At 42.7% G+C, this 22,860-nt stretch overlaps 1 protein-coding gene and 2 pseudogenes across 24 annotated transcripts in view; 2 read left to right on the top strand and 1 right to left on the bottom strand.

The window, feature by feature from the left end:
* Positions 1-22,860, bottom strand: part of TBC1D1 (TBC1 domain family member 1) — a 248,917-nt gene that overhangs the window by 119,874 nt on the left and 106,183 nt on the right. For all 24 annotated transcript variants that reach the window (XM_063664446.1, XM_054484527.1, XM_063664451.1 and 21 more), the window contains one exon: positions 2,555-3,019. In XM_063664446.1, the coding sequence (XP_063520516.1) occupies positions 2,555-3,019 (465 nt within the window). The remainder of the gene's footprint in view (positions 1-2,554; positions 3,020-22,860) is intronic.
* Positions 10,397-10,718, top strand: LOC129034830 (small ribosomal subunit protein mS33-like; annotated as a pseudogene).
* On the top strand, positions 19,149-21,957 carry LOC129034760 (proteasome activator complex subunit 2-like; annotated as a pseudogene).

Genomic DNA, 22,860 nt, shown 5'->3' with positions numbered 1-22,860 from the left:
ATGAGGGGGCCCAAGAAATGTGCATTCTGTTTGGGGCAAGGACTTTGCACTCTGAATCGCTTTTGCACACTTACTGCTTCTGAACTGTATTTCAGCCAGCAGAGTGGTAGGTAGCCTTTTACTCTTGTCCTTCCGTGGAGACCAAAGATGATGAAAAACTAATTCATTTTTAACACGCAACATCTTTCTAAATTAGACTGTGTCTCTCTCTAGAGTAGGAGCCAACACAATATCCTCTTTATTTGTAAACAACAAATAAGTATCTATTTGGAGTATGTTTAGCCTCTTTAGAAGTCACTGTCTTTACCTACATAATGAAGATAGTCCTTACTTATTTTTAAAAATAACCTTCAAAAATCTCATAAGGTGAGAGGCTCCAAGGCATTATTACTTGGCTGCGGCTGGCTTGTAAAGAGCAAGTCAGAATCTAAAGTTGGGTGGGGCTCCTGAGATCCCTCTCCTTCCCCAAGGCATCCAAACGATTGTACATCCCATTAATTTGACTTTCTGCATGTCTGTCCCTTCCACTCCCACTGCACTTGCCACAACCCCACCGTCTCTCACCTGGACTACTACAACAGCTTCGCTCCCCCTCCCCATCCTACTCTTGCCCTCCCCCAAGTATCCTGGCTCTGTAGCCAAAGATATTTCACACTGTGTTTTAAAGCATGCAGTGACTGCCCACTCCTTTCAGGATAAAAAACAAAACCCTGACCAAGACCCATAAAGTTGTGCCTAATGAACACAACTTTCATGGGGCTGCCTCCAGTCCCAGCCCCATCTCTATGCACCATCCTTCCTTGTTTTCAGTGCAGCCATCTGGACTTATTTCTCACCCAACAGCTGTGCTCTAGGCACTTGCAACGACAGCAGTGAACAGAGAAATGAAAATCCATGCCCTCTCGAAGCCTATCTTCTTGGGGGCATGTGGGACATAAAATCTTTTACTTGTTTATTTGTAATTGTATCAAATGGTAAAAGTGCTATGGAGAAAAATACAGCAAAAAAGCAGGAAGTGAGGCTGCTATTGGCCTTACTGATAAGATTATTCCTCCATGTCAACATTTCAGCAGAGACCTAAAGGAAGCAAGAGGGGGTAAGACCGTGACAACCGAGGGAAGAATGCTGAGCAAAGGAGGCACTCAGGCCTCTGGGATTCTTCAGGCACCAGGCACCATCCCTGCCTTTAGGGCCTTCTCATCTGCTGCTCTGTGAGCCCAGAAGACCTTCCCAGGTGGCCACAATGAAACCTTGTGTTAGGTGAAAATCACTTTCTCAAAGAAGCCTTTCCTGATTACCCCGGGAAATGCTCTCAGGCATGCTGTACTTCTCCTCCACGGCATTTACCACAATTATACTTAGATAATTATTTGTGCACTCAGTTGCCTGTCTCCCTTACTGGAATCTAAATTCCATGTGGGCAGAGAACATACTTGTCTTGTTCACGGCTGCATTTCCAGCATGTGGCAAGGGACGTTAGCACAGCAGTCGAACAGTCAGTACTTATAAATAAATGCAGGGAGCAGCATTCTCAATGTCACCAAGGAAGTTGTTTTTAAAAGATACAGATTACAAATTAAAGCACAAATCTGACTACTCTTTTCGGTACACTAGATCAATGGTCAAAAGATGAAAACATCAGCCCTATTTACCCTTGGGTGCACCCCCTTGGTTTTAAACCTGCACACAACCACACTGCACTAACCTAGGTAGCTGGTTTTTTACCCCCTGGCCATCTCACTTGTGCCCTGAATTAGACACAAGAAGCAGACTTTGCATTTAAGAAAATTTTGTTCTCTACAGAGCGTCAGTCAGCATTAAGCCAAAGAGAAGGCCAAGGAAAAAACTAGCTCCTCCATTGTCAGAAATGGGCTCGCTGCTGGGACAGCTCCACATCTCGTCCGTTCAGACCCAGGGGACTCCCAGGGAGGGCACACCCATTCAGAAGAGCCCAGATCAGCATGGAACCAGGAACCCCACCCACCTGGGACAGCCCCCCATGTCCAGTCCTTTTCTAGCATTTGGCTGTCAATTTAACGCTTTTTTTCTTTAAAAAAAAAAAAAAAAGCAAGCAAGCAATTGGCTAAATTAACATTTCAGTTTGGGTATAAATTTCAAATATAATGTCACTCACAAAGCCACTCTTCCTGATTAGCAAAGGGTAAATGTTTCATAAATAAAAATATTAGTAGAGAGGGTGTTTTCCAACTAAAAGATTCTGTTGAAATATATCATCTGAAATTCATATATGTTTTTAAAATCTCTCTGCTGGCCTCATTTACAAGTTTTCACTGTTCTTTCCACACTGAAAAGGTGTCTTTATAATTACGGGGTGAGATAAAAATTACACATGGGCATGTTTCTCCCTGATGACTGTAAAGGCTATGGCTAAAGGAAGGATCTTATCCTAACAATAGAATTGTTCAGCATGAAAATATATGGATTCACACACAAATCAAAAGCAATTGACTAAGAATCTTCGCTCCATAAAGCAGATTTTCTCTTGAACGCGTATGGCAGACTGGGGCTGTGCACAAGCTGGGTGATATTTTACCGTGAAGAGCATAGTTCGATTTTCCTCGATATCTGTGGGCTGCACAATATTGTGTCCGCTAATAAGGTGGTTCTCAATGTCGCTCTCCTCGAAGGAGCTGAAGAAGCCACTGCTTCGGAGGCCCCCATCCTGCAGCTCCTTCCTAAAGGCCAGCGAGCGCAGGCCGGGCTGGGAGAAGGACTTGCGCATGGGCCTGCGCCCAGGCTCCTGGCTCCCTGTGGGCGCAGCATGGGGCGGGTCGGAGCGGAGGCTCTCGGACCCCCGGCTGCCACTGACGTGGTTGAACTTCTCGATGCACTCGTCGATCAGGGCCGGCGGAGCCTTCTTGTGCGCCACTGTCACGCGGCCGCAGAAGAGCACCTCGAACTTCTTGGAAAACGTGTCGTCGAACTCGGACGGGCAGTGCAGCTCCTCCTGCCGGGCGATCTTCCCCGCCTGACGAATGGAGCTGATGATCTCAGGCACCTGAGGAGAGAGGGAGGAGTGTTATTTGGAACATGCAGTGTGTCTGGCACTCACGGAATGAATGCACCATGCTCTTTCGGGACGTCCCGCTGGCTACTCCACTGCGGAACACTGGAGGAGGAGCCCACGGGAGGGGACTAGGAATGTCTTCCCATGGGAGGTGAACACACAGCTTCCACAGAAAAGAGAAGGGGGACGACACTTATGAAGCACCTCTTACATGCCAAGGGCTGCGCTAGAGGATTTACATGCCCAAAGCACCCTGGCAAGGTTAAACCACCAGCCCGGGAACACACACAGCCCAACCTAGCAGGCCTTGGATTCAAGCCCAGGCTGGTCCCACTCCAAAGCTAAAGGCCCCCTCTGGAGAAGCTGTCGCCTCCCAGAGAAGTCTGTCTCCAACGTGGTTCACAAAACATGACTCAATTATTCTAGATCTCATGGCAGTATACTTTGGAAAGTCTTCTTTAATAAATGGTGGGATGAAGAAGACAAAGGCTCTGAAATTATCTCATAAATTATTTATTCAAATCCCAGCACCATTATTTCCTTCCATGACAACTCAGTCCTATATTTCCTAGCAGGTGAATGGCGACTAGCATGTCAACAAAGCTAGGAGGTTTTAATCAAAGACTGAGTAACCCATGACTAATATTATCACAGCAAATAGGCTCACCAGGGCTTCTTCACACGGAGACTATAAAGCTTTTGGTTTCTAATGTTGAAAATCGTGATTAAAAGAATGTAATAAAAGATCTCATCTGCCATGGTGTTGTCCCTACTGCTACATCCTCTCATCATTAACCTCTGAGAAGGTTCTTCAAAGCAGCACAGATGTTAAGATGAATCCACACGGCAGTGAATGAAACAGCTGTGCAATTGCTCAGATGATGACAGCCACAACACTAATATTTGTGGCCAGGCATGGATTTAAACAAGGCCAAGGCAGGCATAAATTTAATCTTCAAAAGGGCCTACTTTTTGTTATGACCTAACACCTAAACCAATTTTTTCCATTTTTCTATATAAGGAAAATTCAATTTAAGGCCCAATACCCACAGGCCCAATGTCTTTTTAACAACATTATAGAGAAATTTTTAAAATCCCCCTTCCAATTCAGGTCAAAGATCAACACATACAGTAAAGGAGGTGGTTTTAAATTTTAAAAGTATCCTTGTATTCAGTGTTCATGACATAATTCCCAAAACCAATGACTCGAAAGATTTTTCTCTTTGTGATTTCATATCAAATACACCTTAAAGATCTCTCTGTCATAAAGATTATGATCTATTCTTTCAAGGTATTTTATCTTACAAAGAGTCAAAAGGATCTTTAGGAAAGTTTTATATTTTAAATAATTGATTCCTGATGAGACCTAAATGATTTTAAAAGCCAAAATTTCAGCCAGGCACGGTAGCTCATGCCTGTAATCCCAGCACTTTGGGAGGCCAAGGCAGGCAAATCACGAGATCAGGAGTTTGAGACCAGCCTAGCTAACATAGTGAAACCCCGTCTCTACTAAAAATACAAAAAATTAGCTGGGTGTGGTGGCGGGTGCCTGTAATTCCAGCTACTTGGGAAGCTGAGGCAGAGAATTGCTTGAACCTGGGAGGCGGAGGTTGCAGTGAGCCGAGATTGCGCCATTGCACTCCAGCCTAGGTGACAGCTCAAGACTCTGTCTCAAAAAAATAAAATAAAATAGCCAAAATTTCAACAGGTCAAGCATCTGTCTGCACTGAGCACCTGCTTGATTATAGCCCACTTTTATACTGCCAAATAATCATACATCATGCAGACACCTAAAAACTGTTGGTCAATTATAAAAAGAAGACAGGAAGAAGTCTAGGTTTCATTCACATCTTTGCCAATGGTTCACAACAGAAGCCTGGTAAAAACTTAGCCACAGTTAGACTGGGCATGTTAGTGCACGCCTGTAATCCCAGCACTTTGGGAGGCACAGGCAGGCCGATCACTTGAGCTCAGGAGTTCAAGACCAGCCTGGGCAAAATGGCAAGACCTCGTCTCTATACAAAATACAAAAATGAGCCAGCCGAGGTGGTGTGCGCCTGCAGTCCCCGCTACTCCTGAGGCAGGAGGATTGCTGGAGCCCAGGAGATGGAGGCTGCAGTGAGCCAAGACAGTACCACTGCACTCCAGCCTGGGTGACTAAGACCGTGTCTCAAAACAAAAAAACAAAACAGCAACAACCAAAAAGCCATAGTTACTCTCCAAAAAGGAGTTTATAAGATTTTCCTGGTAAAAGTGATTTCTGTAAAGAACATTTGTCAAACAAAAATAATCAATTTATACAAGAACCTTGCCACTCTTCTAAGCAAGTGTGTAAGATTATTTTATCAAATCATGTGACTCTTCCCAATTACTAACCCCACTCTGAACAGAAAATTCAAAGCTTATTCAGTCCTCTGAGGCTTATTAAAATAGCTGATGTTTCTACATGCTGTGTCTTCTGCTGCATCTGAAGTGAGCAGTGATGTCTTTCATTACATATCAAAGGAGAGAGAAAATGTGTGAAGTCACATGAATTTATTGGTGACTCAGTAGTAAATGGTACAAACAAAAAGACGACACAAAGTAGATCACTTGACTGTACCCTGGATTCCCAGGGTCAGAAGAAACTGAAGAATACATCATAACTTGGTCATGATCGAGGCTGTGGTAGTTTTTTTCCAAGGACCAATCTCTCCTATCCTTTACTCAGAATCTTAAAAAGACACACTTTAGTCAAAGACCAAAGTCTCTCTCTCCTTGCTCTGGTAAGTTTTAGTATTCAGGCATAATTGAGCTCAAGGTTCTCATGCTCAGGGTAAGGTGTGCCCCGTCATTCAGAAGCACCAAGAAGTTATGCATAATACAGATATAAAGGAGATAACTGAGGTCTAACAATTTCAGAACATTTGAAGGCAAAGGGCATATTGCCAAATATAGTTTCAACAACAAATTGCAAATAGTTAAAAAGCCTAATTCCATTTAAACATTACTTCAAGTTGGTCAAGTATACTAAGAGACTAAATAAAAAGTGGGTTCTATCTGTGTGTAAGTTTATAAAACCCTCTACCAGAACAGACCTGGGGCACTGTTTTTTCTTTTTCTTTTTTTTTTTTTTTGAGATGAAGTTTTGCTCTTGTTGCCCAGGCTGGAGTGCAATGGGGCGATCTCGGCTCACTGCAACCTCTGCCCCCCAGGTTCAAGCAATTCTCCTGCTTCAGCCTCCCGAGTAGCTGGGATTACAGGTGTGCACCACCACACCTGGCTAATTTTGTATTTTTTTGGTACAGATGGGGTTTCTCCATGTTGGTCAGGCTGGTCTTGAACTCCTGACCTCAGGTGATCCACCCGCCTCGGCCTCCCAAAGTGATGGGATTACAGGCGTGAGCCACCGCACCCAGCCTCTGAGGTACTATTTTCTAAAAAATGAAGGCATAATGTCCACTCGTGATAAAATCCTGAATTCGTCATCCTTATAACTCTGTCCTGGACTCACCTATTTACATGGAGTACTTGAGTCATTTACTTCATTTTATTTCTATACATTTTTCTAGGCATCTCTAGATGCTAGAGCCAGGGATTCAGAAATATGAGATGAATGTAAGTGAGTCCCTGCCCAGAGGAGAAGGTTTAGTTAGAATCCTTTACAGTAATTGAGATGGGGCATGTTGAGAGCCTGAACTGAGAACTAAGCACTGAAGGCTGACAGGAAGGCTGAGAGAAAGGCTGAATGAAAGATTCTGGAAGACAGGACCAACAGGATTTGGTGGTGACCTGGATAGGGGGCTGAGGATATTGAAGATGGGGCGTGGTACCCAGGGCTCTGGCTTAGGCTTCTGTGTGGATGACTGTGCCATTAGCTCACAGAGGGAGTGCAGAGTGGAGAAGGTTTGGGGAGACAGTGCAATGAGTTCTGCTTTTGTCTATGTTGAGTAAGACCAGGAGGACTTGAAAGTAAAGGCTAGATCTAGCTGGGTAAGTGGGCCTAGAGTCCAAGACGGGGGGTCTAGGCTGGACATGAGCAGCTCACATCTGGGAGGGAAAGTAAAGGAAGGGAGTGCCAAGACAGGCCCCTGGGATACCCCAACATTTTAGGTGTAGAGAAACTAAGGAATCGCAGGCAGAGAAGATGGGGACCCGGGGGGAGGCAAGGATGAGGTTAGAGATGCCCAGAAAGGGGACACTCCATCTTCAAGAAAAGGAGTCAGCAACTTACAACAGGCTAAGGGCTGAGAGAGCTGGCTGGAGCTTTGGCTCATACAGATAAGTAAAAATAAATAAGGGGGAAGACAATACTAAACCCCCAAAATAAACATGCCTAACTGAAAAATGTCCTCAAGTAAAACTTTATTTAGTCTAAAAGAACATATACTTCCAATTACAATATTTACTGCAAAAACAGATCCTTTTAGGGCAAATATACTGAGGCCAGTGGATTTATTCCCACTGATATGATCTGGGTACTTTTAGTGAAAATCTTTTTTTAGTTTTGTTGGAGCAATAGTATCTACGTCATTTCTGTTTGCAGACAAAGTAAATCAAAACCAACTATAGCACAAACAAGAATCCAAAAAGCATCTTATTGGGACAGATTCAATAAGGGTGTGGGGCTTGGTTTTAATTTTCTTTTAATGAAGAAATAGGCCTTATTTAGATACATAAAAATTAAACTCCTCTTCTGCCAACCTATTTGAGTTTATACTAAAACTCAATTTTGAAAGTAAATCTGCATTTTGCTCACAACCAAAACAAGTTTCTTTGTTCACATACTAACAAATGCACAGTAATGTATGAAGTTTCTGAAGCATGCATAAGTGAATACTGTTTCATATGTAGCCAGATAATGACATCCCAAGAGAATTAGAAATATTCAGTTCTGTAAATAAAGTCCTTATTTAAACATTTGGGTCAACTTGCTTTTTAAGGATTTAGGGATTATAAAGGATTATAAATATACTGCAAGTGTAATTTTATTCACAAGGATTTAGGAAAGAGCTCCTGAAACAATATTTAGAATAAAAAGTCATTTTACTTTACATTTGCTGCTTTTTCTGTCAACTAGTAAGAAACAAATATTAAATAAATCTGAAGCACTGTGTATTTAAAATTCTAGCATTTTTCCCATTATATGATGGTAACACATTCTAAAACTTCAAAAATATGGCCAGACACATTGTGTTTTTTCCCTTAGATGAAATGCTTTCTCATTGTAAGGAGTTCAAATGAGCACTTCACACACAAAAAAAATGCTATGTAATCATTGTCCAGAAGGAACAGATTTGTGGCTTCTTTTTATTGACAAGCAGTTATTTGTATTTGTTGGTCATAAGGTAAAAAGGAAGGGGGTAAAAACTAAATTAAACCAAGTATTTCCTCATTCTATCTTACATGCCTTAAATTTCATGCAAAACAGTTGAGAAAATATGAGTGCCTATTACTTAAATCATTTAAACAGAAAATACCATCAGTCCCTATCTAGATAGGACACAGGTAAACATTCATATTATGCAGCAGCTCAGCCTGACAGGACTAGATTCAATCATGAAGATTTGAATATGCCTCCTACAATGAGTAAGACATGATTCCCTCTGACTTTAGGAGGCTCAAACATATGTGATTTCCAATATAAGGTGACAGGTGCCAGAACACAAACATGGGCGAAGGCACAGAAGGCCACTCCTGTGCAGAGGTCTCTCTTGGCTCTTTTGCTTCACGCTGTGGTGATCTAATGCCTCAATGCCTGCTTCATGCTTACAATTAGACAACAGGTCAGATTAATGTGCTACATCTTCCCAAGGAGAGATCAGGTGTCCCTGTTAGCTGGCTGAGGAGGCATCTGGGCAGAGGTGAAGTGCTAATGACTGCTAGCCCCTGACACAGGGGCCCCTCTTTCATCCCCTCTGCCTTATCTTTCTGTCCTTTGGGTCTTGATCTTTCATCCCATGTAAAACAGAAGTAGCATTATTCAGCTTCCCTAGGTCTGAAATGGCAAATTGGATAAGCTGTTAGTAGCTTTTAAACCCCACAGAGATAGTCTATGCAAACACAAAACACAGTCTATACTCCAAAATAATTGTTTAAAAGGTTCACTACAACCTTCTGACTGACCAACACCTTTCTACAAACATTTAAAACTATGAAACCATAAAAGAAGTAATCAAATGGCTGTAGGAGCTAAAAGAGGGTGGGAGGAGGTGAGAAAGAAAAAGGAAGATTGCACTTTAAGGATACAAAATTATTTTGTAGGTTTTCTAAAATAGTTTTTAAAACTTAAAATGTTGGGTGGCCAGCATAAATATAGATAGACTTCATGGAATCACTGAATATTCAATCTGGATGAGAACATAAGTCCTCAAAGTCCAGCCCCTTCCCTGAAAGCACTGATTCTCAACTCAAATGCAGCTGCACATGAGAATGGCCAGTATTTTCAAGCCCTGATGTCCAGGTCCACCCACCTAAATGAAACAGCTTGTTTGGAGGTGGGGCCCTCACTCCCGCAGTTTTCAAAGTGCCCCACCCTGGCTGTTCTAATGGGCAGCCAGAGTCCAGAAGCCTGGCTTCTTCACTTGTCCTTTGTCACGTCCCAGGGAAGGCAGTGCTTCATAGGAAGGCCTCCTCCACATGTCACCCACAGCACCATCCTACCCAAATCCATTTCATTATGGAGGCCCTTGGCAAACTGTGAACAGCAAGAAGGGCAGCCAAACTGCACAGATCCCTACCATGCTTACAGCAGAGATGAACAAACTGGTGAAGACAAAAAAGACTGAATCTGTCTAGACAAAGGGAATAAAGAAGCACATAAATGACTAAACAAGGTGGAAAGCAAGTGCTACAGAAGTACTAAGGAGGTTAAGAGGATAGAGAAACGTAAAATCTCAGTACAGGATGCATTTCAAATAAGTTATTAAAAGCAGATAGAGACAGGGAGTGGTGGTTCATGCCTGTAATCCCAGCACTTTGGGAGGCTGAGGTGGGTGGATCACCTGAGGTCAGGAGTTTGAGACCAGCCTGACCAACAAGGTGAAACCCTGTCTCTACTAAAAATACAAAAATTAGCCAGGCGTGGTGGCAGGCACCTGTAGTCCCAGCTACTTGGGAGGCTGAGACAGGAGAATTGCTTGAACCTGGGAGGCAAAGGTTGCAGTGAGCTGAGATCTCACCACTGCACTCCAGCCTGGGCGACAGAGCAAGACTCTGTCTCAAAAAAAATAACAATAATAAATTAATAATAAAATAAATAAATAAAAAATAAAAGCAGATAGGATGCCAAACATTTACCAAACCCCGCCCTTCTTAAACTAAAACCAGTCACCATGTGTGGGTGAGGAAAGTCAACTCCAGGGACTCCAGTTCCTTGCCACTCAAGAAATGTCTTCTCTTTCAGAATATGCCTTGCGCATGTCTTGTCTCAGTGCTCGGCTATTTGGTGAAGTCACCAGGCCGACTGATTCCAAGTCTATGAAAGTGGTGACACTGTTTAGTGAACCACCCTTGGCCAAGAAGAAGGAGACTTATGACTGGGTATCCAGATGACAACACTTACTCCACACTCATGGGAACACTCTGGTTTCTTGGATTCTACAGAGATGAGCATCAGGATTTTAAGGATGAGCAAAGATGACTAAAGAAGCTTCGTGGAAAGGGGAAACCAAAGAAAGGAGAGTGGAAAAGAGCAGCATTAAAGAAATAGTGTTGGGCCGGGCGCAGTGGCTCACGCCTGTAATCCCAGCACTTTGGGAGGCCAAGGTGGGCGGATCACAAGGTCAGGAGATTGAGCCCATCCTGGCTAACATGGTGAAACCCCATCTCTACTAAAAATACAAAAAAATTAGCCAGGCATGGTGGCACATGCCTGTAGTCCCAGCTACTCGGGAGGCTGAGGCAGAAGAATTGCTTGAACCCGGGAGGCAGAGGTTGCAGTGAGCCAAGATTGTGCCACTGCACTCCAGCCTGGGTGACAAAGCAAGACTCTGTCTCAAAAAAAAAAAAAAAAAATAGTGTTGGTGCCTCAAGAGGGAAAATTTCTTCCTCTGTGGCAGAGAGAAGAAAATGCATCTACTATCTTTCCACATATTAGAGGAATGTCATCTTCCTAAATGAAGGTTATTTGGAGGTTATCATCTCCTTGTTGAAGTCTAATCCAGTTAAATGGTGACTGGTTTCTGGAACACACTTTAACTGTGCAAAATTATTTTGGCCTTGGCTGTGTAATGTAAGGTTTACCTAATTCTCTAATGAAACGAATACATTAAAAAAAAAAAGTCACCAAAGCCTCCTGGGATTCCAAACTGATTCTATTTTTTTCTCCATAAAAAAAATTTAATAAAATTTTAGCTCATATCAAAAATTTTTAACAACCACAGCCAAACTGCAATTCATGTTTGAATGCTTGCACCTTATTCTCATGCCCTCTCTGCTCCCTGCTATGTAAAATGAGAAAGGGCTGTAATCACATACAATACAAGTGGACAAAGAAATAGGACCAAAAAACACGGGTAATTTGCAAAGTATCTACACAACGCCTCACACACGGGTCTAATGTGTCACTCAGAGGTGATTGTGCTTCTCTGGAAATGCGGTTTTCTACCATGGCATCATGTCTTCTCCATGTCAGTCCCTTGGCATGGCAGCAGTGGGACTGGAGTTGCTCCCCAGTGACTGGGGCAGCTGAGAAGTCACATGGCCTGCCCGCTCTCTGGGGTTCACATCCAGCTTTGCTTACCTATAAACAGAATCTGCCTCAATGAAAAACACAGCAAAGGAATTTTTTGGGTTTTAGCCAGATCTCTGAGGGCAGGACTTCATTTCTAAGGTAAAAGATAAGGCTTTCCTCCCTCAGAGGAACTAAGGAGAAAAGAAAAGTTCCCTGTACGGGGCTCAGGCCAGAAGCCACAAGAAACAGAGATATCCCCCAGGAGGCTGCACTGCTGTCTCAGAAGCCAGGCTAGGGGATCACAACCACACCCAGACATAAACACCAGGGAAGCAAAACATCGCTGAACACTCGCTACTGAAGCTGCAAACAGCCTAGTCTTTCAAATCAAATCATAACCTTAATTCTCACATAATGTGCAATACCCAAGATTCAGGTAGAACTAGCCCCAGACAGCCAGCACCTTACAATCTCACTCTGTGTATTTAAACCACAACAAATGAGATCAACGTATCAGAATTGCCGCAACTACTGAAAAATGTAAGCTTTGCTCTTGCATTCTTCCCTTCCCTATCCTCTTGCTTTAGGAGGAAAATAAAGCACACATTTATATCTCCAGAGCGCCCTCCTCTTACACACCCTTTTTCCACATCCTGGGGCCTCCGATCCAAACCAGCATCAGCAGAGGTGTTGTTAGGCTCAACAGAAAGGTCAATCATTTCATAACCAAGAAGTTGCAAGACGGTTACTGCTGAACAGAAAGGCGGGGGAGATGGAAGGAGAAGAACACTTTGCTCTCTCCCTCCCCCTCCCTGCCAGGGAGCCAGGTCAGACCCTTCTTCTGGGCTCGTTAAGTTGCTGCTGAGGCATCCTGCCTTGGCATAAAAGGGCTAACCTCAAGAACTAAGGAAAACAAATATTCATGTTTTACCGCTTTTCAATAATCTATCCTTTTTGAACACAGCTACAGAATGCACTCTTTAATTATCTTCGGTTTCTAAAAATTAGTTCAATACCCATCCACATAAAAGAAAAACAGGAAAACATAAAGTTGCCCATAATCCCTGGAAACATCTACAGTTAACAATCTGGCTTTTCTGTTGTGTAGTTCTTTGTGTACACTTAATGGTAATTTCTTTTACCAGTTTTTTTAAGTGGGATCATAGTGTTCTGCAACTAACTTTTATCATCAAGGGCATATTTCATTAGAACCCATATTAGAACCATCTCATTCCTTTCTGATAGGTAATTAAGGCATAGATTTCATTAAATGCAAACACTGTACAAAAAGAAAGTACAAGATTTCTTTTTTTTTTTTTTTTTTAAAAAAAGGCATATTCACGATCCATCAGGCACTCTGCTCAATAATAAAGCATTTTGGTAAATGTGTGACGAGTATCCCAACCTTTGCATAAACTGCCAGGACTGCTAATTGCATTTCAGTGTAAGAAAATTGTTTAGTGTGTGCAGGTTGAGGGAGGGAAGGAAGTACAAAAATATGAGAGTGAGCTCAGTACTGCTTACTAGACCACAAACATTCCATCCGGAGGGAGCCAGGGATCTGGAGCAGGAACTAAAACAGAATAACCTTTAAAAGGGTAGAGATGAACTCTCGCTGCTGGTCACAACTATCAGGAGAAAGTCAGCCCTAACTACTAGGCAGCTGAAGCCATGAATGTGTGTTGCTGACAGAACCTATGGGGAACTCTGCAGCTTGGAATGCTGAAATAAGCTGCAAGCACTGCTTTGGGCAAGCCACCTGAGCTCTAGGAACCTCGGCTCCTCTTCTATTAAAATGAGACATTACCAGCTACCTTGGAGGGTCATTTTGAAGACAAAATTAAATGTGAAAGTTTAGCACAGAGCCTAGCCTATAATAGCTCCCAATAAATGCTAGCTGTTACCTTGATGTTTGTAAGGTAAGAAAAGGCCAACTCTTTTTTTTTTTTTTTTTTTGAGACAGGGTCTTGCTCTGTTGCCCAGGCTGGAGTATAATGGGCAAAATCATAGCTCACCACAGCCTCAACCTCTCAGGCTTGAGCGATTATCCCATTTCAGCCTCCCAAGTAGCTGGAACTGCAGGCGCATGCCACCATGCCTGGCTAGCTTTTTTGTTTTTTGTAGAGATGGGTTTTCACCATATTGCCCAAGCTGGTCTTAAAACACCTGGGCTCAAGGGATCTTCCCACTTCAGCCTCCCAAAGTGCTGAGATTACAGGCGTGAGCCACCACATCTGACTGCCAACTTTATTAAAATATCAGTACCTAGAGGCAACAAGCTTCCATCTACCTTTCAGTACAGAACGAATAGTAAATGACAAAAATAATTTCTATAATATCAGCAGGCAATAGATAATGCCAGTCATGTTCAAACCTTTGACCAAATTTCCAAACACCCTGTAGGCAACAAAACTCTCCATCTTACCCCATCCTCAACTTTCCGGCAATCTCAAATATGAGTATGAATGTTCTGATTAAAATGGGGCTGAGGAAACAGAACATGTCCCCCTCCTTCCTTCTGCCAGCCCTAGACATCATAAACACCCAGAGGAACAGAGTGTGAAAAACACTACCTTACAAAATACACGAGGTCTGTGAGTGGTATCAAAAGACACAATTACAACAAATTTAGTTATAGATCTAATTGTATTTTATTCACGATTCATACATCAGGGCAGACTCCATTCTACCAAATTGAATGAAAGCTCCCACCAGGCAATGGCAGAACAGTAGGTATTGTAAGATGGAAACAAAGAAACAGAATAGAAAAAGCTGACTGGTTAACATCAGGTTACTTCAGGCTACTTTTCTGTAAGGGCTAAATAAAGCAGAAGGGACTTCCTTGCTACGCTGAGTCAGGTAGACCGGAATCTCCTGTTTTCAGGAAAAACTGGTCTGTTCTGGGATCCGTCTGCTTTCTTAACATTTCAGTTTGATTACATCACCTTTAGCATAAGTGACTCCATTTTGGTTTGGTATGTTCGGCTGGGGCCCAGTACAGAAGCTCAATCTAAAATAATGGCCACCCATAATTTTTAAGAGTGTCAAGCAGTTTTTATGGCACGTTCTAAGCCTCAGAGCACAAAACACCTAAATAAAGGTCAGCTCCCAGAGAGTAGGATTACTGTCTATTGTGCTACTTATGTAGGACAAAGTGCCTAGTACACTGTCTGGCATACTGCAAGTATTCAAGAAGTCTGCTCAATGTATAAATGATTGCAATGCAAAATGATCTAATGACTTCAAAGTGTTTAAGTAATGAGAAAGACATATTTCAAATAGGTCTTAGAAGAGAAAACCGCCATAAATCTGTAAATCTCCCAACACAATGCCTGAGCATAGTGGGCATACAACAAATATTTGCAGAAGAAACAGATGCTGTAAAAATAGTAAACCAGAAACACAGGGAGTAATTCCTTTTGTATTATAAGATTTTTCTAGACAGCTGAAGACTTTGTGTCTGGCTATTTTTATTTTAAATATTTTTGGATGGGAACTGCTTAGTATATTTTTTCAAAGCCTACAGAGAATGTAGTTTAACCCTTTCTTTTTTATGCTGGGTACATATTACAATGCCCACAAGAGTGACTGAGGTTTTGTTAAATTGTGTGCTGCTGACTATATGGGATTAGTCTTAGGTGAGAGACAGTATCTCAATTACATACCCCACATTCCTACCAATCCTGAACGAATGCAGGCATGCTCTCTCTCAAGCACATCCCAGGGACTGAAGCAGAGATTCTTAAACTTTTTGTGCCATAGACCCCTCTCACAGGCTGGTAAAGCCTATGGACCCTGCAGAATAAAGTTCTCAAATGCATAAATTAGAACACAAGGGATGGCAAAAGATTCAATTATGCTGAAAGGGAATTATCCAAACAATTATGATATAGTACTAAGTGTTTATTGCCATATTTAACAAGATCAAGCAGCAAGTCAATAACCTACTGTAACTCAAAGTAATGATGAACATATACAGTATTTGAGAGATGTAAAAACTGTAAGGCATACGGAAATAACTGACGTGATATCGTGATATAAGAAGAACTATTTGGTCTTGACACAAGAGCATCTAAAACCCTTGGCATTTCCTGAGGGAACTGGGTAATATTAGGAATGCCTTTTGTTACTCATAATAAGCCCCTATCAACTGTACCTGAGTTTATGCTGATGAGGTGAGTCTTTTTTGGGCCCTAGATAGCTTTAGAATTGGCATTGGTTGCCAGAGGGACCAACTTTGTGATTAGAGGGTTGGGATTTTCACCCTACTCTCTAACCTATATCTCCTGGGAGGAGAGAAAGGTGAATTAGTTACCAATGGCCAATGATTTAATCCATTATGTTCACATATTGGAAACTTCATAAAAACCCTTAAATGGTGGGATTCAGGGAGCTCCTGGGTTGATGAACTTATCGAGGTGTTGCTAGGTGGCAGGCCCAAAGAGGGCATGGAAGCTCTAAACACCCCAAAACCCCTCCCATACCTTGCCTTATGCATCTCTTCCATTTGGCTGTTCTTGAGTGATATTCTTTCTTTCTTTCTTTCTTTTTTTGAGATGGAGTGTTGCTCTGTCACCCAGGCTGGAGTGCAATGGCCCGATCTCGGCTCACTGTAAGCTCCGTCTCCCGAGTTCACGCCATTCTCCTGCCTCAGCCTCCCGAGTAGCTGGGACTACAGGTGCCCGCTGCCACGCCCGGCTAACTTTTTGTATTTTTAGTAGAGACAGAGTTCCACCGTGTTAGCCAGGATGGTCTCTATCTCCTGACCTGGTGATCCGCCCGCCTCGGCCTCCCAAAGTGCTGGGATTACAGGCCTGAGCCACCACGCCCGGCCTTGAGTGGTATTCTTTATAATAAACCAGTAAATGTAAGCAAAGAGTGTTCTAAGTTCTGTGGGCCATTCTAGCAAATGACTAACCCTGAGGAGGAGGTGGTGGGAACTTGATTTATAGCAGGTCAGTGGGTGTCTTGGGGCAGTCTTGTGAGACTGAGCCCTTAACTTGTGGGGTCTGTGCTAACTTCAGGTTGTTAGTGTCAGAATTTAACTGATCACTGGAGACCCAGTTGGTGACCAGAGAATCAGAGAACTGGTTGCTGGTGTGGGGAAAACTCTGACACATCTGATGTCAGAAGTGTTCAGAGTAGAAACAGATCATGGTACTGTGATTTTATTGATGTTATAGTCACAGGAACTGCTACAGGCTGAGTATCCCTAGTCCAAATATCCAAAATCTAAATGCTCCAATATTGGAAACTTTTCAACACTGACATGACACTCAAAGGAAATGCTCATCAGAGCATTTTGGATTTTCAGATTTGGGATGCTCAACTGGTGAGTACAATGCAAATATTCCAAAGCCCAAAATCTACAACACTTGCTGGTCCTAAGCATTTCGGATAAGGGATACTCTATCTGTAATGCTACTGGGTTTGCTGACTACATTCAAAATCGAAGAAAATATTAGACTTTCAATTACTGGTTAGTGAAAATAAAGATGTGAACCAAAGGAAGTCCAGGGGATGGGAGGTATCAGCTACATCTCAAAAATACAATCACCACCACCACGAGTCATGTCTTGGGACCATGGTGCATATGTATTGCATATATGACTAATGCAATAAAGCCAGCCCCACCATTCCAGTGCAAACAAATCCACCTGAAAATGAGAAAGCCTCGCCAAACACTATAGTCATCAAAGAAATTAAAATCAACATGAAGAGCAAATTCTAATGGGGCAAAACTCAAGTGTCCATTAGTTAGAATAATGGAATTAATTTCTACACAGTATAAATTCTTCATCAATACCAGCACATTATAATCTTTTCAAATGTTACAAGTACTCAATTTTAGTCTGATGTGATGTATTGCCTAGCTAGTCCTTGGAACACGACAACTCAGTCCAATACAGAAACAGATGGAAAAGCATTTTCAACTGTCAACTTGATATTATCACTGCCAATGGAAAAATAAGAAAAGCATACCCAATAAATACCTTTGATATCTCATTTCAAGAAACTGTTAATTAGGTTGCAGCTCACATCTGACAACCACTGCAGGCAAGTGGGCAAGTCTTTCCTCTAGAATGTTCTTTCACTGACTCTCCTCCACTAGTGTCTGCAGGTTCTTCCAGATCCAACCCAAATATCTCCTCCCCTTCCTCCCCTACAGGCTTGCTCTCCCAGGTCCTGACGGCACCTGGTCTTCTGCTGTAACACCTGTCATGGCCCTGAGTCCTTCCCCTACACCACGCGCTGGGGGCAGGATGCTGTTTGATTCGTTTCTGTGTACCCTACAGGCCTACATCAGAGTATTTGCTTAACACACACACTTTAATGTGTGAGGCAGTTTCTGTTTCTCTAAAAGTGTAAAATGCATAATGTAACAGTAATTCACTTTGATTAAATATATTTACTTGAAAATACACCAAAGTGTTGCAGGTAAACTTTACCTACAACATGTAGGTTAAACATGAAACATAAAACCCTTCCACTTTCTTTTGTTTTTCTGTTTTTGCTTGTTTGTTTTGAGACGGAGTCTCACTCACCCAGGCTGGAGTGCAGTGGCTTGATCTCAGCTCACTGTAACTAAACTCTGCCTCCGGGTTCAAGCGATTCTCCTGCTTCAGCCTCCGGAGTAGCTGGGATTACAGGCGCCCACCACCACACCCGACTAATTTTTGTATTTTTAGTGGAAACAGGGTTTCACCATGTTGGCCAGGCTGGTCTTGAACTCCTGACTTCCCAAGTGATCCACCTGCTTTGGCTTCCCAAAGTGCTGAGATTACAGGCGAGAGTCACCGTGCCTGGTGGAAAAGCCTTCACTTTCTAACTTTACCTAATATGATGTAGGGAAAGTGTGACCAACAATATTTTATATAATCAAATACACATGGAGGAACCTAAATTTCTGACACCTTCTCTTCAACCCGGTCATTTAAGTTAATACAATATCTCAGGCATCAATACCACTTATCAGCACCCACTGTGTGCCAGAGGCCATGCTTTCTGTGGATTATATCTCATTTAATCCTCACACCAACACTCTGAGGAAGACACCCTCGTTCCCATTTTACAGAAGGCAGACTATCAGGTCAGAAACTGTGCTGTGCACTGGGCTGAAGAGTGGGGACAGACAAGTAACATGATTTAGAAAACAAGGCAACAGAGGCAAGGAGACTGACCACGGGTACAGAGGGGAGGTCAGGAGGGGAGGGGCAGAGAAAACCGCCTAAGAGCGAGGAGGCCCGGTTAGTCAGGGGAGGCAGGCAAGGAGGGAGGTGTGGAGGAGGCCCAGGACAGCCCGACCCAGCTGCCAGCAAACAGCTGAGACTGAGACAGCTGAGGCCTGCAAGGTGGGGACTTGGCCAGGTTTGCATTTTCAACAGATCGCCAGGGCTGCTGGGGAGAGTATGGGCTTGATGGACAAAACAGCAGAGGAAGGATGACAGGCAGGAAGATGAAGTGGCAATGGCTCATTCACCTGCCTTCGTCCTCAAGGAGACAGTCACTGGAGACAGGGGTCTTGTAACCCAGTGCCTGGCACTGCCCCTCACACCCACAGTGAATACATCACTGATGAAGGAAGAGACAAGCAACTGAGGAGAGAGAAGTGACAATCTCACCTAGGGCAGTGGCAATACAAATGGAGAGGAGAGGATGAAGTCAAGAACTATCTAGAAGGTAAAGCTGGCAAGAAGTGGTAACTGAAAGTGACAGATGAAGGCTGAGGACGGGGAAAGGTTGGGAGGGCTCAGTGGCTAGATGGCAGAACCACTGTGACCAAAAAAAATCCAGAAATCTGAATACAAGTTACAACTCAATATTTATTCATATGGGTTTTCTCTTCTCAAGGACATCTTATTCCTGAACAAAAAGTGGAAACTGTGCAGACAGTGAAACCAGGGTGTGCTGCAGCTCAGAGAATAATCCCCTCACCCATCCACCCTCAGTCTACTCTGGCATTCTAGCAAAAAATTCTCTTTAAAAAAAAAAAAGTATATGTATATGAACAGCTGTTATTTCTTCTACTTATTTCCAGCAAAAGAGACAGAATTTTAAATAGTGCTTATTAATAAAACAGATCTGGAAGGGACTACGTGTGGTGGTCTCTGGGTGGTAGGAATATGTATTTGGGCTTATCAGTATGTTATTTTTCACATATATGTATTTTTGTAATCATAAAAAAGGTTATTTTTAATTTTTTTAAAAGTACATTTTTCTTAAGCTTTAGTCTTTTCAAGGTTACCATCTACTGCTACTAGGTAAAACTTCTAGGGGCAAAATCATTTGGAAAGAAGAAAAAAATCTTCATCTTAGGATAAACTCTTTTAATGTACAAGTGAAACGGCATACAGTTCTAAGTGCCCCCAAATGCTTCATGACATAACACACAAAAGCCTTTAAGTCAGGAAGCACAATACAATACAAAAACAAACTTCCAAATAAACCCCAGAAACCAAAAACTTTAGATGGCAGTCTAAAAGCAATATTCAAAAGACTGCCCCTGCATTTGCATAGATAATTATCTAAGAAGAAGATTTGTAGCTTAAATTAAAATTGTGATAATACTAAGCACTGGTCTGTTTCATGAAGCTGATGGTTCAAGCTTGAGTTTAGATAAACCGTTAGCATGTTAACCAGATAAATACTCTTGTCCCTTCTCAGGAATTGCAGTAAAATAAATGTGATTCAAATTATTACATATGTGGACACAGTATGGAATCACCTTGACAGCACCAAAATTAATTTTTTAAAAACAAAATAATTCATAGTATAGACTACGCCTCAAATATACAGTGCCTTTGTCCAAATCTTAAAAAGCCAAACCCCTGTTCTCTCCCTCACAGACAAAAACCCATGGGTGGCCGACTTTGGTAAGCCAAGTGTGGGTTGGATCTCAGTCCTTGCTTGTGCCACTGGCTGGGTGCCTTTGTGCAGCCCGCAACTTGCACAAACGTACAGTACAGCCCAGCCACAGCCCTGTCATCATCTTTGAGGTCCATGGTCATTTCCAAATGAATAGAAATTTACACATTTCAAAATGAATAGAAAATTACACTAATTCATGAGTGCCAGCCTCAATCACAGGAAAGGGCTCTGAGCATGTGTTATAACTATCAATTATTTACAATTTTAAAATATGCCAGACTAGCTTTACAGCACTAACTGCATTCTTGAGTAAAACTTACCACATGTGTTCAAGAACCCAGATCTTCATTCTGATCAGTGGTAGAAACAGGTTTTCCTCTCACACCATTTCAGTTCTTGAAATCAACTACACTCAACAAGTAACCACTCCTTTTCTTTAACTTTGATCAACAGGCAAATCAGAACTTTTGCCAATAAAGGATGTTAGTTAAAAGTAGTCTAATCCATTTTCCACTTTATATATTTTAGACTGCACACAATACCAAGGGTAACAATAACAATACTATTCATTGCTCCTTGGCATTCTCGGAGTTATAAATGTTAGATAACTTCAATATATGTTGATAATACTCAGGCTGTGAATGTGAAAGCCCGGGCGACTGGCTAGAAGACCAGAGATCCAGCAACTGAAGCTGCACGGCCAAGCCTTGTGGTGGGTGCCTGAGCAGGAAGGCCGGCACCCAGGTGCATGTCTTCAGGCAAGAGCTTTCCCAAGAAGCCAAGGAATTCCTCTACAGATTCTTGCCACAGAAAATCATACACCCGCATAGGCCTTGCAAAAGGATTCCCTCATTGTAGCTGCCTGACCTCCCTCTGGGCCCCACTGGACATCCCCATCCCAGAACCCCCACCCAAGGATGAGGTGGAAACAGAGAGGCAGGAGAAGAAAGAAGTCCTTGAGTGTGGATTTCTCCCTGGGAATGAGAAGGTCCTGTCGCTGCTTGCCATGGTTAAGTCAGAAGTCTGGATTCTCAAAGAGAAATGCATCTGGTGATCACATGGATCCAGCACCTGATCCCCAAGACTGAGGATGGAAATGATTTGGGGGAGCAATCCAGGAGAAGGTGCTGGAGAGGGTGAATGCAGTTAAGATCAAAGTGGAAGCCTTCCAGACAACCATTTCCAAATACTCCTCAGAACACGGGGATGCTGTGGCCAAGGCCTCCAAGGAGACCCCTGTAATGGATTACCAGGCGTTGGTGCAAAAGTGAGATAAGACGGCCTATGGGGAGGTCAAGGCCAGGGTACTGGACCTGAAGGCCTTCTGTGCTGAGCTTTATCATATCATCAGCACCAACCTGGAGAAAACCGCAACCCAAAGGGTGAAGAGAAACCATCTGTGTACTGAGCCCAGGGCTGGAAGGAAAACAAATGATATATACTTTGTAAGGGGGTGGGGAAAGAAACCTCAGGTTGTATCCTAGCATTTGATACCTAAAAAGCAGAACTGAGTGGCAAATATTTTCTTCCTGCTTTTACAGATGAAGGAAATCAAAGAAATACTGTACAGGACAAGAATGAAACAGTATGAAGTTGCACAGACAACAAAGTTTCCAAGTCTTAATTCGTAGCCAGTGCCTAACCCTCTGCTAACATTTTTCTTTACACCTTTATCTGTCCAGGCTCCTAGCATATGAGGAAGAAAATCTCATCTCCTTTTAGCACCCATCGCTCCAGGTCAGTTTCCCCAGGGCTGTTGTGTCAGTATTGAAGGGAACGAACGGCAGTACTCTTAAAATCACTTCTAGTTCCAAATTCTACTATTCTACAAAAATAAATTGGCTAATAGGATGAAAATACAAAAATAAAAAAATACCCACAAAACAAAACCAAAAAAATGCCAACATCAAGAACATGGTGATACAGGTTAAGTATGTAAGTTGCAAAAAAAACAAAAAAGCCCTCAGCTCTAATCATCCATGGAGTTAGACCCAAGCTTGCCAAAAGTTCATGTGAAAAAGATTTAAGGATTGTAACTGACTGTAAGGCCAAAATAAGCCAGCAGAATGGCCTGGAGAACAAAAGAATGAAAAGGAACAAAAAGCCTAGGGCATTAGGAGAAATGTCATCCTCACACTAAGAGAGGGGTCACAGCCTCACCCTCCTTCTTGCTGATCAGGTCACACAGCAAGTTTCATTTTTGGTTTTAGGACACTTTAAAAGCAGCAGCAACAAGGGTCATAAAATGCATGAACAGAGGCTGGGGGAAGAAGATAAAAATGCCTCTGGCTTGGGAAGGGGAGACATGGCA

Source organism: Pongo pygmaeus, chromosome 3 (assembly GCF_028885625.2).
Source record: "Pongo pygmaeus isolate AG05252 chromosome 3, NHGRI_mPonPyg2-v2.0_pri, whole genome shotgun sequence".
Classification (NCBI taxonomy): domain Eukaryota; kingdom Metazoa; phylum Chordata; class Mammalia; order Primates; family Hominidae; genus Pongo; species Pongo pygmaeus.
The sequence above is the reverse complement of the archived record's forward strand: the minus strand, read 5'-3'. Positions and strand labels throughout refer to the sequence as shown.